The 18,121-nt window shown below is 46.3% G+C and overlaps 1 protein-coding gene across 2 annotated transcripts in view; it reads left to right on the top strand.

Moving 5' to 3' along the window:
• csmd2 (CUB and Sushi multiple domains 2) overlaps positions 1 to 18,121 on the top strand; it is a 225,237-nt gene that overhangs the window by 54,474 nt on the left and 152,642 nt on the right. For both annotated transcript variants that reach the window (XM_076011540.1, XM_076011539.1), the window contains exon 4: positions 12,488 to 12,682. In XM_076011540.1, the coding sequence (XP_075867655.1) occupies positions 12,488 to 12,682 (195 nt within the window). The remainder of the gene's footprint in view (positions 1 to 12,487; positions 12,683 to 18,121) is intronic.

Genomic DNA, 18,121 nt, shown 5'->3' with positions numbered 1-18,121 from the left:
GTAGTGGTTCTCACCAGTATAATAGCCACAGTCCAGAAAGTAAAGTAATGCGAAGTGAAATGCTTTCAAAAGACCGGTTAGCTTCAATCGAATCGCTCTGTTGCTGCTGCGCACCTACGACACATGGACATCGAAGGGATGTTGAATGAAACACTGCAAGTTCTTGTCAGAAAAGTTTGCCACCACTGAAAAGGAGCGTCTGAGGTGTTTTTCTGCTATTTCATCCATTGTATGCTTTCCGCAGGCAGCTGACACCTAGTCGTAAATAAATAAACCAATGACACAGAGCCAACTGTCTGCGGGTCTGACAACAGGAAAGGAAGGTGAAGGCGGTGAAGCTGCGCAGCGCACGGACGTGAGTGCAGCGCTGCAAGCTGGTTGGAAGCTGGGGAATAGACGCTGTGAGGAGCAAAGAGGCTTGACGCAAGGAATACATCTGTATTCCATCGAGCAGAAACAGCTTCTCTGACCTTTTCACCACAAAGGCCCTCACAGTCTACTTACACCACAGGAGCTATTTATAGAGCGATGAACACAATTAACTTCAACTTACATCTTTATTCTTTTTCATCAGTTTCTTCTTCCTCTTGTCGATAAAAATAATGAAAATTGGAGAAGAACAATGTTACAGACTTTGTTTTAATACATCAACATGAAAACTTGCCCTGAGATTTTTGTAGCTGAACAGACCAAAACCAACCGTCTCTCTCTGCACACTCCAGTCTTAGTGACCCACCTGACTCAAAATGCTTTGTGGTGAGTGACTCATTAAAGCTCTTCATCACCAGAGGTCATGACACCACTTGTTTTGCAAAAAGCCAAATCTCTTTGTTTTTTTTTGTTCCCTAAGTCTAAGACACTGAACTCTGCATCTCGCTGCTGTAATTTCTATTGTACATTTCTCTTTGCTTGGAGGAGTGAACCAATCCACGAATGCTGGGGCCTTATATATATATATATATATATATAGATATACATATATATATATGTATACATATATATATATATATATATATATATATATATATATATATATATATATATATATATATATATATATATATATACATATATATGTAAGTGTGTGGCAGCTGGCCTTGAATCTCGATAAAGAAAAGGGCTCGCACAAGTTGATTCCATTTTATTTTCTTTTTTCATTGTTTAAAAGAAGCATACCATTGAAAGCAGCGTTTCTGGAGCTGGTTTTCAGTCCGAAACCATGCTATGTGCTTTGAAAGTTCACTTAATCATTCACTGTTATATATCATTATATAAACTACCTAATCCTTGAATTTAGCCTTCGAATAGAGGTTTCGAAGAATCCTTCGACGTGCCGCTGTCGTGCGAAAGAGGAGTGGAGGGGGCAACGCCAAAAGAATGTCAGTCTAATTGGCAAATAACTCAACGACTCGACGTCTGGCAGAGTAGATTATATATGAGGGAGAATACTTCAGGTCTCATATAAATGTCATGAGATTTTTTTTTTTCATTTCTTTTTCTTTTTCCAATGGGACTTTGAACTGGCCAGACGTGCTGACACACGCTGGAAGATGACCTGGATTTCGGAGGAGGAAGAGGAGGAGGATTAAGTGTGCCGAGCGAAAGGAGCGTGCCGCGTGTTTGTCTGCCGACATTATCCGCAAAAACCCCGAGCGTATACACATCAACGCCCTCCCTCTTCCACAAAGTCCTCTCCGGTGGGCCTTAACTGTTTCCAAGGCAACATGTAGAGAGGAGGAGAGCGAGGGAGTGAGAGAGAGAGAGAGAGAGAGAGAGACAGAGAAAGAGAGAGGATTAACTGCGAGAAGGGAAAAGAAAAGATCAAAAAATAAAATAAAACAACGCTGGAAACACGATGGAACGCTTGACCCGTTGCCTCGGTGGAATGGACGTTTATGTCAGTCAGACCTGCTGTGTATCACGCCTCAGTGCTGTTAGCTGCTTTCCTATTTGAGGCAATAAGAGTTGTTTCCCCTCAGTGGATGAATGCTAGCATTTGCACTTTGCTGTTTTTTGTTTTTTTTTTCCAAATATGACCATTTTTGGATATTTGTTTATTTTTAAAAGAATCTTGTTTCCTTGCAACAGAACATGCAGGCTGCCAGCCAGCAGTGATTTACTCAAAACAACAACATAACCAAAAAGGTGGAATAGGAGCCAAAAAGTTATATTGCCAAAAAAAAAACCAATCACAACAGTGATTTATCAGAATGAGTGAAGCGACAATGGAAGTTGGAGCGCATGGATGTGTACAAGTTGATAAAACAGGTTTATTGTCCAGAAGGTAGTGGCCGAGGAGATTAGTCGTGTTAAAGATCTGGCTGGAAAGGTCCAAACTAACACAAGTTGGATTTTTGGTTTGTTGTGCTAATCTTGCAAACAAAGTATGATGCCAAAGAACAACCTAAGAAAAAGTTTTATATGCACGCAACAACAAACTATTTTTTTGTTTTCAGAGTTTTCAGAAACTCTCCACCTTAAAAAAAATAATTCTTAGAAAAGTGCCAGAAGAAATCTGTTAACAAGGAGACAAAATTCCAAATCACAGCTCTGTTTATTTTGTTGTTGTTGTTCTTTTTAAAAACCCTCACACTTGTGGACTTGTGGCTCACTGAAGGCCGCGCTCTTAAAGACAAATTGCGCGCACTTCCGAACAATTACACAAGAAAGGGGTCAGACCGATGGAGCGCGTCTGCAGCGGCCGGCCTGCCAGTCGCTGGCAGTGCGTCAAGATTGTCAGCTGTTTACGTGTTTTTTTCTCTTCTTGCTGGCCCACGAACGTCGTTCTCACATCCAGTGCATCATTTATCTGCCAGTCATAGTGTTCCTCGCCCCGGCTGTCTGCTCCCGCAGGGTCCTGCAGTCGCGTCTGGACCGGACTACGTTCCGGCAACTTCCCGCTTGGCTCTCCAACGGTTTTCACACTTGCACGTTTTCTAAAAGGCATGCTTCGCACGGCGGCTCTGAGACTTGCGAGCAAGGTGCCACTTGTCATTCGCAATCGGCACGTGCAACACTTTGTGTGGGACGCTGCTATTTTGTGCACTTTGCCTGGTAGCTTTTCCCATTTTTATCCGTTAAACAGTTATTCCAAGTGGTTGGCACCAGTGACAGGAAATTCTGTGTTCACTACAAATATTTTGTGAGACTGAAAGTGACTTTGGCTTCTACGCTGGAATTCTTATTGTCCAACAGTCCTAAATAATCTTTAATCAAATTGTACACTTTGGGATTTTGAATGATTTCCAAAATCTGTTGGATTTGTTTTGCGCATCCATCGGGTAGAGAGCCCACAGGAAGTGTTTATACATTGAAGCAAACCAGAAAGATCCCTCTTAAGGATGTTCGTCATCTCAGGCACATCATTCTCTTACCACTGAAGAAGCAGGAAGTAAGAATTGGAGAAGTTCCTTGAATATGTTTAGCTTGCAAAAGGCTTATTGAGTTCTAATAACGAGTTGAACTGCAGATGGATCTTCTAGTCTGCAAGATTCCTGAAGATCTTGTCAACATCCAAGGAACTGATTCTAGGGTGTTCCTACTAAAGTACTCTCAGTCTGATCTCTCATCCAGCTGACTTCTAGATGTTCTTTCAACGTGTTCTCAAGAAACCTTTCAGGGGGAAGTCGCAACATCTTCAACAAACTTCTACAAGTCTGGATGCCTCCCATTTCAGAGCTTCAGACAAAATGCTGAAACTTTTGCCTTTTGAACCTTTGAAACAGGTTACAATAGTTGATCTTTGTATCAAGATGTCAGAAGAACATCCACTCCATTGGCAAAAGCCTCAGTGACAATCATGCAAAAATGTGTTCCAAAAAACTGCAACTGCTGCAACATCTAGCTAATCTTTTTAGCATAGTTAAGCTCACAGTCTTCCTGTTTTGTCCTTTTTGTCTTCTTCTGTGGCTCTAAGGGCAAGCTTATAGCAGCTTCTTCCTGCGTCAACCACAAGGGAAAGGCTGACTTGCAAGGCGTGTTGTTTGCCATGTGTTGAATTGGTTGATCTACTTGGATCATTTTCAGTTGCGTCAGTTTTGTCAATGAACTAACTAGGTGTCTGAACAAGTGTCGCAGTCACCGGATGACTCATCAATGAATTGACTTCTCTTCAGTAAAGCGGCTGAATCAGCACCAACCCGCCATCTACTGAATTCCAGATCAGTGTCTGTGCTCCTGCTACTCACAGGCGCCGGGTCGACCCCTTGTGGATTTTCTTGTGCGCTCTGTTTGAATGAGTAACTCCGGCAGGGAGGAGATAAGTGTGAAAAAGCATCTGGATTTTCATGATTTGAGCCCAGTCGCAGTCAAGGTTACGCGTGGGGACGGCGACGTTGGGAGGTGGGAGGCGGGGAGTGGTGTGTTGATCTCCTCTCCAGGCTCCCTCTTATCTGTCTTTTGGCTTTTCCTTGAGGTCTCAACCGCTCGCCGATACTTCTTAGTTAAGACTCATCTATCGTAAATGGGTGCTGAATGGCGCATTATTCCGTTTTTGCAGCCGTTGTCAGCCACTATCAATTCTGTATGAGCTCTCTTTCACACCCCAGCGCCTCCCACGCAGTCACTGGCCCTTCTTTTTTTTCCCTGTATCTGCCGCTCCGTGAGTGGGAAATGAGGGTGTGATAGAGTCTATTTCAATCCTGGACCACAGTGTATTCATGTGTGTGTATGTGTGTGCATGTTTATCAGTTCAGACATTCATCTCACCTCCTTGTTAAGTTAGTTAGGCTTTTCCCCTCAAATGGATCTCAAACCATAATCAGTATTGTTGATCCCCTCATGTAGCACTGTATTAGACAGTTATTGCAGCTTCATACACCAGACATCCCAATACATCACATGTGTATATTTTTGCTAACATTTAGGACATTTGATTAGACTGTTTTCAGTACTCTCCTGAAATCCATCCATGCAAAAACACACTTTGAGTTTTCTTACACTGAGAAAGTGATGCTGCCGACTAATGTGTGAGGTTGTAAGGCCGTCTCGCTGTCACTGACAGGAAATTGGAAATTAAAGAGTGGAAGCACTTTTCTGCCCTGCTGTTGCTTTGAATGGACCAAGGTGTTGCGGCCCGTTTCGTCATTAGCCTCCGGGCTCGTCAAAAGCTTGGCATCATTCGACGTTCCAACAGCCCTTGGGCCTCGCCGCTTCCTCTCGTCCCCAAAGCCATTTGAGGCTGGCATGTGGTGACTACCGACGCCTTAAAGGCGTCACCACACCTGACCGTTATCCTGTACCCCATATCCAGGATTTTTCAGCCCATCTGGCGGGAGCATCTATTTTTTCGAAAGTGGGATCTCATACGGGGTTACCACCAGGTGCCCGTCAGCCCACGGGACATCCCCAAAACTGCGGTCATAATTCCGTTTGGGCTTTTTGAATTTTTACGGATGCCGTTCGGCCTCAAGAACGCCGCACAGACTTTCCAGCGGTTGATGGATGTAGTGCTATGTGGATTGTCATTTGTTTTTGTTTACCTAGATGACATCCTCATCGCCAGCTCATCCAGGGAAGAACACCTCTCACACCTCCGTCTTCTCTTCGGTCGGCTCCGTGAACACGGTTGATCATCAATCCGGCAAAGTGTTTTTTTTGGACGGGGTTCAATGGATTTTCTCGGCCACCACATTACCTCCGCCGTAGCGATCCCACTGCCGTCCTAGGTGGAGGCCGTCCAGCAGCTCTCACGCCCTACTACGGTCAAGGCTCTACAGGAGTTCCTAGGGATGGTAAATTTTTACCACCGTTTCATTCCTCAGGCTGCACATCTGATGCACCCCCTGTATGAGGCTGTAAGGGAAAGGACACCCAAGCACATCATCTCCTGGTCAGAGGACATGTTGAAGGCTTTTGCGGACACCAAGGTGGCCCTTGCGGGCTCAACCCGTGCCTGGGGCTTCTGTAGCCTTGACAACGGATGCATCGGACTACGCCGTCGGAGCCGTTTTTGAACAACTAATTAATGGCAACTGGCAACCCCTGGCATTCTTCAGGCGACAGCTACGTCCCAATGAGCAAAAGTACAGCACTTTTGACCGTGAACTGCTTCATTTTTCAGTTAAACTGGTCTCTTTTTCACAAATGTGAATAACAATTATAACTATCTATTAGAGACCATTCAACCAGTATGGCCAAAGCTATAGGCACATATTGAGGCATCAGATGGAGGTCAGTCGTCCATATCAACCCTGTTGACGACAGCAGTGATTTGTTGTTCTCGTCTCATTCAAATATCTTTTTTTCTAATATCCTTTCAGCTCCGACATTTCTTTCTGCCGTACTCTGTCCCTCTGAGTTAGGAAGAGCAGAGGCTAAACCAAAAGTAAAATGGACCGTGGTTGTTTATTTTTATGCTGGGAGTGCCCGGATATTCATGTTTCCTGAATCCTGAACCGTCAACAATTTCCACGAATCAATCACTTTTTTTTCTATCCTCTTTTTATTTCTCATCGCCTCTTCCGAGAAAAACACAGTCCGCGCTCACCTGCGCCCGCTCTCGTTCCTGCGTTGTGAGCAGGGGTTGATGTCCGCATACCGCAGGCTCCTTTAACTAGAAAAAATGGGAGTTACCAGCTTCCTGACCAGCGCCACACAAGGCATTGATTGAATTGCTGCTTGACAAAGCAGAAACTGCTTATTGAGCTAATGCACCTACGTGTTGTGATCGATCTCGCAATGTCACTTCCAGACGGGGAGCGGCGGTGGGGGGGTTGCGTGTGTGGGTGGGAGGAGGGTAGTGGGGGTCCTGTGCAGCTGAGAGAGGCAGAGCAGAAGAAAAATAAAGCGGCGGGAAGGTGGCGGGAGAAAATTGGAAAGCAAGATGGAGAGTCGCGATGCGAGATGTACCGAGATTAAGCCCAACGTGGAGGCGAAGGCAAACACTTGGCGCTGTTCGCGCAATCGCGCTCTGCTCCCTGACTTTCACGCTACCAAACTCAAATGTGCAATCGTGCTCCCTGGTATCATTCTTTCTTTACTCGGAAAGTAATTTTCGAGCTGCCGCACCTGCTTGCAGGATGCTGCTGCCTTCCTCTCATGACAGCGCTGCTTTCTCCTCTCAGCGCTTCATATCTCACCTTCCCCTTGCCCTGTTTCTCCCTTTTTTTATTCCAAATTGCAGTTTCCCTTAATACAGAAATTGCGATTATTGAGGGTGTGTTTGTCCATGTGGAGAAAATTTTATTCAGAATGCAAACATAAAAGCAGTCCAATTAAAAAACGCACACAAAAAATGAATTATCCTTTCAATTTGTCAGTGTCTTTGTATTTACGTTGCTCAGCACATCAATGCCCTGCTGGGATGTGAAGGACTTTCTGTTTTTTGTCTCTCAGCTGTCCACACAGCGTCCCTGTCATCAATTTTCCAAAGCTTTCGCAAAGTATTATCATCTGTTTAAGGAATTATGTCCGGGATGTAAACATCCGGTCAGCTTCAAACCCGCTGCTCTGAACATTTCCCTTCTAGAGCGCAAGACGAGGCTCCTCTTTTCTGCGGCCTCCACAGAGTACAGGAGGATGACAAATTGAGCACCGGGTTCGGAGACGGTGTGGAGGGCAGAGCATCATTCTTGCCCGGGGTCAAAGGTCAGCCCACAGGAGACGTCCACCGTCTAATTTTTCCACCAATATGAAAGGAAAAGCAGGGGGAAGGAACACGAGTGTGGATTGTTGGGGTTTGGCGGCGTGATGGATGATGGTGGAGGGGGCTGTGCTCCTCCGCTCTCAGCGCCGTATGTTACATATGTGTACGCTTCCGCTCCGAGCTGCTGAAAGGAGATGCGTTGATGGACGAGGCGCTTCCTCTGCCGCCTCGCCAGTGGAAGTGCTCAAAGCATTCGGGTGGGTCCCGTGGGGGGGAATGGCCGCACCACAGTCCGCCATCCTGGTGACTTATGGACCTGCCACCTGCCCAACACCAGAACAACCAGGGCTCATTCCTCCTGGTCTGAGCTCTGGGGGGAGGCTGCTAGTAATAAAATTGTGATGACTGAAAAATACAGACAAACACCTGGAAGTGATGGCACTTCTCTTTGCCATATAGAAAACCAGTGAAAAGATTCCTTGTGAAAAGCTCCAGTCGCAAATGATAAGATATCCCTTCATTATTGTCCTCGTATTCTTCCAACTGTCTCTTCACTTTTTGGACTTTCCTCCTGAATCTAAACCTTTCTTTTTGCTCCCGTAGAAGGAAAAATGGCAGCGATAAAACTGTGATGCATCACTTTAATTCACAGCTTTCGCAACAAACAATGCATATTTCCAACTAATATTCCTGCAGCTGTCTTCAGCAGCCTTGATCAACTGTGTTTGCGTTCACATGAATATTCCGGGTTTTGATCGCATTTGGGATTTGTGCAAACAGACAAATCCGCAACCTTGCTTCCTTTGCGCAAAATAAATATTAGTATTCTGTGTTTTCATTTGGTCACAGGTGTATTTATTTTTTGCTCAGCACAAAAAAATGCGAAAGTTTCGAAATCCACAAGGGAAAAAAAATAGACTTGCCGAGGTTTGATGTGGGTTAAAAGCCAACGTTTTATTGCAGGTTTGGCTTGTCCACCTCTTTCTTGAGGTGGACCTGTCAGCGGAGCGACAACAGATATTAAACTTTTGTTGCCTCTGATGAGTTGTGGGCTGTCATTGCTGCTGTGTAGCAACATTGAGCCTTGGGTGAAGGCGCGGAGGTCCGGCAGGTGGAGCAGTGTTGTTGGTATCTTGAAAATTAACAATGAAAGCCCCTGTCTTTTTTGGTGTTGTTTTCCACTCACGCTTCACATCTCCTTCGTGCTAGAAAATCTGATGTGTTTCTGTTGTAGTCAGTGTGAAAAATCACTGAAATTAGCACCTGATGTTTCATGCTTTATGTTTCATGCACATTTGCAAGATGAAGGCAACACTGGGAGATTCCCAGGGCAGGTTTCTCAACAAGCATCCACCACTCCAGCACCTCTGAGTGCAGAAAGGCATTGGAACACTAATGAGACTTTTAAGCTAAATTTTCCTGGCCAAACTAATAACCTGGAAGGGAGCGTAATGTGAAAATCTAATACGCGCACACGCACGTGCAGACACATCGAGGCGTAACGGGGCTCACATGTGTCTAAAGTGGTGACAGAGGTTTGTCCCCAATCAGCTCTAATGCAATCAAATCATGTTCATGTCTTCCCCTCCATCTCTGAGTGTCATTTTCCCATGGTTTTATAGCTGCACCCTGGATAGAGCATCTGTCTATCTATCGATCTATCTATCTATCTATCTATCTAAATTCCTAAATTCATCAGTCTCCTCATACAATCTCAGACAGACTGCAAGATCAGGGTCCTATGATAATTTCTGCCATGGCAGAAACTCCCAGAGTCTTTCTTGTTTTTGTATGCTGCTGCATGTTCGGGCTCATTGTGCTGCGACAGAATGGAGTCTTTCCTTTAGCAAGGCTTCACCCCGGCCTCAGACTTGACTGAACATGTACATATGATTTCAGAGTGACCCTCAAGTAATGTATTTCCCCTCCCTCCTCTCTCATTCATGCCACGAAGGCAGGCGTCTCTGGCGCAGGCGGGCTGGAATGGAACCGAGCCGGCATTAATGTTGTTTGCTCAACCTTTGCCTCCCAAGTCAAAAAGGTCGGGCGCGCGAGTCCAACACATTTAATGTGAGACACTGTCACGTCAGCTGAGCCTCACGCGGTCAAAAGGGGCCCGCGCACGAGCCACCGACGGCCTCAGCACGCACAGACACACAGACACACACAGACACACACACACACAGACACACACCCGAAGCACTGCAGCCCGCTTCTCATTACGACATTAGTCACTGAGATTGAGTCCTTGCGTGTATGCTAATGCGGCGCAGTGGAAGCGGCGCTGCTGCTGCAACAACGCGGCCTCGGCCGGTCAAAACAAAGGCTACGGCGCAGCAGAGCGAGAAAGTGACAAGTTGCCCCCTCCTCCTCGTCGGAGGACGAGACGCAGCCAAAAAAGAAAAAAGAGAATTGAGGAGAGCGCACGCCCACAAAGGGCCGTCGCTCTTTTAAAGTGGAATCATCGACTTGTCATTTAGGGGAAGAGTCCTTGATGCGAGAGCAGGTGTTCCCACCAGCGAAAGATGACGCGAACACCTGCTGGGACATTGGCTCATTGGATTTTAACTCCAGCTGCGGCCGCAGCCTTCACCTCGTCCATGAGTAATGTCTGCTCTTGCACTTTACTTTTTTCAAAACAAAGCGTTGGAGGCCTAAACCAATCTGCCCCATTGCAGAGTTTCACAGAGGGCCATGGTTCCACCAAATGGTCGTCTGTCGTGTCCAAATATGACGTGGTCCCATCCAACATCTTCACTGTAGCCTCCCAGACAGGAATATTCTCAAGTCAACATCCACAAGATGGCAGGTAGCTCGAAAGCTAACTTCCAGCTCTTTGTTGTGAATTATCCCTTCAACTCAAAGTGGTTTTTCTAAATAATGTCACTGCTCACAGTCTTGCTTCCCCTCCATTTCTCACAAGCGTCATGTGGATAAGATCCCTCGTTCATCCCATCTTTTATCTCAGTTATGCCTTTGCCATTACCAGCTAAATGCCAAATGCCCGACTTTCCTAAGCACTTTATTGGCGATCACTGGCAAACAGGATAAACAAGAAAAATTGAGGACCGTGACTTTGCTCAGATTAAATGTCAACTACAAATTTAACAGGTATCCTTATTCATCATGTGTTTGCATTTACTTTCATTAAGAAAAAAACCTTCTGGTCCTTTAAGAACAAGTTAATTCCAAGTTCCTGCAGATGTCTTTGCGAGTACTTATCCCGTTTTGTAACCTCAATAATCTTGAAAGGAATCATCATTGCCTCAACGGAATTGGCTGAGCTCCTGCTCAAAGGTCACAAACAGCCTTTGAAACCTTTTAATCTCCTGACGTACACTTTGAAGCTGGGCGGATCTGATATAACATTGGAAAACCAGGCGCCCTCTTTTGTGTATTTAATGGTGAAGGTGCCAGTAAGCCGTGTCGCTGCGTTGGAGCCATTCTGTCCTCACCGGAATCCGGGCCGCCTCCTGTCGAGAGGCTGAGTCCCATCCAAAGTCCAACACATGCTCCGGCCAATTGCCTCAGTGTGGATTAGCGCTGGGGGACGGATGGAATCGGTTGCATGCGCACATTTGTGTGTGCATATGTACAGTATGTGTGTGTGTGTGTGTGCATGTACGTGGAATGCAGCACAATTAAGACCCGCTACGCACCTAACAAGTTAACTGTCGATGTCGACCTGCTGTTGTGTGTCATTAAGTCCTGCGACTATGGTATTTACTCGCAGCCTATAGCAAGAGGTTAAGAAGAAGCAGCTTGATTGAACTTCCTCTGAACCTGCTTAGCATAATAACACACAGTTACACAAGACCTCTGTCTCCGGTAAGCCGGCTCATTTGCATACGAGTACATGCTTCGACGTACCGTGTGTGTTCAGGGCGGCATCAGCGATGAGCATTGGAAGTGGTAGGAGTTGAGCGAGTCCTGAGCAAATCTTTTAAAAACGGCAGTCATTTTGTGGGCCGTCGCATTCTTGCAGTGGACAGTGAGCTCATTTAAAAGAAAGGACTAGGCAACATTCCATCGCAGTCGCTGCATTTCCATTACAGTTTTTCACAAAATAAAAACAAGATTGGCAGATGTTTCCATTGAATGGTGCGAAGCGCATAAGCCGTAATTCTCGTAAAACCTCCTGCGAAATTTACGAGAATTTTGTTTGCTTGTGTTTGTTTACGTTTGTTTGCTGTCAAGAATGGTTGTTATATATTTTCTCTTTGATTAGTTGTAAAAAAATAAATAAATAAAAAAAAAAAATATATATATATACATATATATATATATATATATATATATACATATATATATATATATATTCCGTCTCCTCCTCCGTCCAAACATAATGCACCATTTTCACTTGAAGTGAACTGGTCACAACTGGTCACGTGACCACGTACGTCACATCCAGTGACGCGTAACTGTGAAAAAAGTGTTTCCATGACACTTTTGCGATATACCAGGCAGTGCCTGAACGAATCACTTACTTTATCACACTCTGACCCAGTGACTCAAATGACTTGAAAAACACACTTTTTTGTTATATATAAGATCAAGAGAGTAAAAAGAATCAGGTTTTCTATCACTCAGGGTAGAAATGTACAGTATGTAAGTACCTCTTTACAATGCATCACTATAAGTCTGTTTCAGTGCACTTACAGATTGTGAAAGTGTTAATGTGTGTGTCTGCGTTCACTTGTTTCTTTCCTGGATTGTCCACATCTATGGAAACTTTTTGGCTTTGTTATTTTTGTTGCCTCCGCAAAACCTGTTTTTGATCCACTTCCACTGCGTTTCCTCCTCCTGCCGCCAACCGCTAACAAGCCAGCCAGTCACTTTCGTGGACAAAACGCCTCATTAACCGGCCAACGCTTTTCTCCCCCCTCCCCCCCGTCTCTGCAGCTCTGCCCAGCTACACGTGCGGGAATCCCGGACAGCTGCTCAACGGCCACCAGCAGGGGTCCACGTTCAACATTGGCAACAAGATCCGCTACAGCTGTAACCCGGGCTATGTGCTGGAAGGTCACACGACCCTCTCCTGTCTGGCCACCTCAGCGGGAACCGCTGCCTGGGACTTCCCTCTGCCCTACTGCAGAGGTAAGTTGCTGAAGGACGTGGTTACATGTTTCGGTCGCCGTTTTTTGGAAATTCTAGAACACCACAAACAATAAATCAGACTTGGCTATTGTTTTTCAGTGGGAACACTAGCATTTGTAGAAGCAATCAATAATAGATCAAAACTCATTTGCTTGTGAAGGTCTCATTATGTAACGATTCATTTACTATTGTACTTTTTAACAATAGATAATGAGAATGATAAAATCCTGTCCTTTACTTTGTCTGAACTTCTTTTAAGTGCATGCTTGAAGAAACAGTTCTTGAAATCACCCCCCTACACTACTGACAAAGCATTGGTTTTAACAAGAAGCTAAAAAGTGTGGTAAACAGGCCTGAACATGGCTTTTTTCTAGAGATTCATAGTTTTTCATATATTTTCAAGGTGTCCTCCTCCAGAGTGTGGATGTAAAGGCAAATAAAGGCCTTTAACTGTTAGACTAGATGATCCTAAACAATAAATGTGTTGTATAATAGTTTGTTGAGGTACTAACCTTCCGCTTTATTGTGTTGTGACACCAAAGGATGAACAGTTTAAATGCTTCGCTTTCATTTCCGATTCCCCCTGAGTATTATATATGTTAAAGCAGCTGAGGACACCATTACTACACGCCAGCCAAGACCAGGCAGCCCCATAAAACAAAGATAACGACTTCTCCATTCCGCGGTCCCCGTGACAGCTCGCGGGTCTTTGAATTTAAATGATCATGTAAAGAGCTCGACTGCAGACGCACCGTGCTTTAAAGTTGACTGTATTTTTCTCGTATGCCTGGTAAACAAGCTGCGGCCTCAGTGGGATCACACACGTTGTCTTTGATCCGCTTGACGTGACGCCGCGAACAGAGCAACAGCGTAGCGCGCAGCATTGACGGGGAGCGTCGCTCTCCAACTCAAGGAAACGGCGTCCGTCGCATGCGCCGCCTTTGAAAGTAAACACATACACGGGGTTGACGATGTTTTACACCGCGGAAAACATCGCAAAGGGGCTTGAGTGAGGTGAACCCAGGGATGAGGTGCGGAAAGAAAAAACTGTCAGATTGCTGCAAAGTTTCAACATTGATGTTGAGAATGTTGGCAGAGAAGACTGGTCCATCCTGTGTATTTCTTTGAATCAGAGTGTTTGGTGGAAAAAAGGTCATTTTCCAGTGAAATGACATGTATCAAAATGTGATACTGGCTGATCTTGGTAGTAGCAGTGGTAGTTTTTTGCCATCGTTGGCCACTCTGCTCTTAACGTTTTGTGTCTTTGTCATTTTGTTTGAAAATGAAACTGGGCAAACATCATACCATGTAGCAACTAATGTTGAAACACTGATAAATCATGGATTAAAAAAATAAGAAAAAGTGCAAACACAAAGCATTAAGAAAACTGAGTTTTCAGTTGGTTATGTGGAAGTCATTACAACATCATCTTTTAAAGGCCCATTGTGTGAAATTGAGTAGCACCTACTGGTGAGGAAGTGCATTACAAAATAATGTTAATCCCAGTTTCCTGATATGCCTCCTCATCTCATGTTTCCCACACTAGCTGTGATGCCAGGGTGAAATCATGACCAGATCCAATTTCTGGGCCATTTTAGCTTAGTACAGGGATGCCCAACCCATTGATCGCGATGTACCGGTCGATCGCAAAGGTAGTTGGGGTCGATTGCATGGAGAGAGAGAGGGAGAGACAGAAAGAGAGTGAGAGAGAGAGCGTCGCAAAGAGACTTCTCCTGGGACTTGAGCGCAATCACCCTCCTCCTGACCCCCCAAGGGACTTGTGCGCCTGCGATGTTTACACTGGACTGGTTGGCTACATACAACCAAAAAAGGTTGGACACACCTGGCTTAGTCCCAAGTCGCCTTGCTCTCGGTGTGTATAATCGCTTATTATTAATGAGCGGAAACACAGCATTTTTTTAATGACTACAATAAACCAAAGACGTGTTCAGCAGACCCCGTTAAATGTTCCACTCTGGGCCTTTAAATCTCCGGGCGAAGACGAGCGCCTGGATTCTCTCTCTCTCTTCTTTTCTTTTTTTTTTTTGTCGATTTACACACTCCTCTGCATGACCTGACCTAACAAGGTTTGGTGTGTTGTTACACTGATGTCTTATTTGCCCTGACAGGACCTCATGTGTTCCGGCTCTCGGTCAGGTGTGCCAGTGCCAGTTGTCGTCCCCTTCGCAGTTAGCCAGCGCCCCCGCGGCAGCGACACCTGCCAGTGTGTGTTTTCTCACGCGCCGCGGCGACGCATCCATTGAGAGGATTTCTCTTTTTTTTGTCACATTTATGACAACTGTTTTTCTTCTTTTTTTCATTTTTGGGGTGAATTTTGCAGGCTAGGTGTGCCCGCTGGAAGTTGCTGCGTGCACGTACAGTGCTTGTGCGACCCAAGGTTGTGTGTCAGCGTCCCCCCTCCGCCCACTCCAACCCACCCAAACACACACACACACACACACACACACACACACACACATAGCCAGGCTGAACGTTCAGACGCGGAGCCATCTGCAACCAGGCCGGGAGTCAGGAAGCCCACACAGGACAGCACACATGGCCGCGCTCCGTTCGCCAGCACTGTCCCCACCCACCCAGTCACACGGACACGCACACGCACACACACAGATCCCTCCGTGCATCGTTACATCTGCGTAGCTCTTACGCACGTCGTTTCATAATCCTTCTTGTATCTGCTGCTGTGACAGCAACTCCACTCCCACCACCACCACCACCATTACCCATAATTCACCACAACAATTTGTTGTTCAAACTCGAAAGCGCCTTCATTTTTCCGCCTCCTCCTTGCCAACACAGACAAACAGAGACGCAAACACGGCGGCACAAATAAAAATGCTGTCGAGGGTGTGATTACGCCACCTTTTCAGCAGAAATTACCCCCACCGACAAGGTTTACAAATTCCTCCCCGTCTCCGCCCGCCACCGAGATTAATTGACGGCTTCTCCCAACGTTCGCAGCCACAACACTGAAACCGCGTATGCTTTGTGACGAGCGGCGCCTGGAACGTGGCTTGTGGTAGGTGGGTGGGTGGAGGTTGTTGGATGCCAACCCAGCGGCCCCTTCCGATCGAGCGGTTTCCACCTCGGTGGCGTGGCTTGAAATGATGGGATGTGCATCATGCTTGCAAACAACCAAAGGATTGTGGGAAGTCTGCAGTTGTTCCTCACAACAGTACAGTGTCAATATGTGGCGGTGCTGAGGCAAATGCAGACGTCTGAGGGCCAATAATCAATTAAAAAGAGAAAGGGCATTATCATTTATTTGTTTCCTAACAATAATAATCTTACATGTAGAAGTTGTTCATCCAGTTACGCTTGATGGAATGCTGCTTAAATTCTTTGATTTTTCCCAGGTGGCACTGTTAATAATAATAAGATAATAAGATAATACCTGTAATGTTGGACCCAATCAGTTTGGGCCTCGTTCCTGCACGCTAGCATATTATGCAAACATGTTTATTAGCATCCTCTATCCCGTGAGGGCTGGGCTCTAAGAATCCCCCAACACACACACACACACACACACACACACACCACCACCTTTAATGGCCCATCCAGACATGTCGAAGCTACCTAACCTGGTAAGGACATTAGAGTGTTCATAAAGAGGAGGAGGATCTGTCTGCCTATCACACTCACACTTTGCATTGAAAACAAAAGTTTGCCTCAAATTTGCTCCAGGTTTTATGGAAACTTAGCTACATGATAGAAGCTGGTTGGCCATAGAATACGCAGCAACCTTGGAACAAATTGAGAGTTTCCTGCTGTTGGTCCGTCTCTACTCGACACTTTCCAACATGACTCTATATTTTCACTCCTTGTAATATACGAACAAACGAAAAACAAAGAGGCCTAGACGTCTCCTGAAGCGCACAAAATCTCAGCTCAGCAGTTCGGGAAGCTTCTTCTGTTTGTGCCGTGCCTGTTTTATTGTTTTTTTTCCCCCACTTTCTCCCCTTTTGTCGCCGAGCGCTCGCATCTGCAAGCGAGCGGCGGCGGCGTGTCAGAGCGCCAGTCAAGGTGAGGCGCGCAGTCTGGAATTCAGAGACTTCCCTTCAAGTGTGACGGAAGCGTCCTGCGTGGAATATCAATGCCCTTCCCCATCATGCCTTTTTTTCTCCTCCTCCCTCCTTCCCCTCATCCCCCCCCCCCCTTTCCGTCTGCCTGCCCGTACCCGTCACTCCCGCTGCAACCATCACCCCCTCCCCCGCCCCCTCCCCTCACCTCCCGCTGCTCTTTTCTCTCTCGGCCCATCCCCCGTGTGTCACCTGTCATCCTCGCCCCCTTCTGTCGCGCTCCCCCCCCCCTCCTCCCTCCCCCGCTCTTCCCCCGTTCACAGCTCGCGAGTTTCCGCTCGCCCTCTGCCGGGGTGGCAGAGGAGGGGGAGGGAGAATGGGGTGGGGGTGGGGGGGGGTCTCCTCGGTGACAGGTAGGACGGATCGACGGGTAGACAGGCCTCGACGGCGGTTTCCTCCCCTCCTGATGTTGAGATACCGCGCACGTCTCGGTGGCTGCACACCGAGGAGGAGGTGGAGGAGGAAGAGGAGGAGGAGGAGGAGGAGGAGGACCACGCTGGCGCGGCTCCACTGGCTGCAGCTGAAGTGCATGGTTGTTGTTTTTTTTATGCCTTATGGTTTTGTTCTAAATGCAAACCCTGTGATCATCGGGCAACAGCGGTTCGGACCTCAAACAAGGCGGCGGCCTTTACGCGTGCACTTTTCCCCTCTCATGTTTCCCTCTTGTCGAGGAAGCATGAGACGCTTTGATTAACACCAATCTGATTCCATCGGAGTTTAATGGCGGCGCTCACCCGCTTTGCCGCCTTGCACGACGTTGCGTCACGCGTCTCCCTCGACTGTAAAAAAAAAATAAAAGAAGGAAAAAAGAAAGGCAGAAAAACAGAACCAAGGGTGTTTTTTGAGATCCTAGAAACTGTGTCTTTCTCTCCGGCTCATGGCGCGAAAACACACACAAAAGAAACGATACGCTCTCTGACTCACCGAGTGTCTTTCCAATATTGGAAGAAAAAAAAAAAAGCTCTGAAATTTGGCTCATGGCTAAAAGCATAATGGTAATATGTTCCCACAGCGATTTAGCGCGATAATGCCGGAGCATTAAAACAGCACCTGGCCAATTAGTCATTGCTCCTCGACACTGTTGCTGTGAGGCATGAGCGCAATGTGAAGCCATGGCAAATTCATATGGAAATGATTGGAGTTTCATTTATTAATGAGCTATTTCTGCATTTTCCCCAAACCAGACGATCAAAACAGCTTAGGTCCTGTGTTTCCGGGCTAAGCCTGCCAATTAAAGGGCTAAGTACGGTCGGATTAGGGGTGGGGTGGTGGGCAATGCGTCCTGACATTCTTAATCAATGGTCCGATGGTAGGCCCTCTCACGGTTTTTAACCAACCACTG

Source organism: Nelusetta ayraudi, unplaced genomic scaffold (genome assembly GCF_046127955.1).
Source record: "Nelusetta ayraudi isolate G7.1 ecotype Tasmania unplaced genomic scaffold, CSIRO-AGI_Nayr_v1 ptg000135l, whole genome shotgun sequence".
Taxonomy (NCBI): domain Eukaryota; kingdom Metazoa; phylum Chordata; class Actinopteri; order Tetraodontiformes; family Monacanthidae; genus Nelusetta; species Nelusetta ayraudi.
The sequence above is the reverse complement of the archived record's forward strand: the minus strand, read 5'-3'. Positions and strand labels throughout refer to the sequence as shown.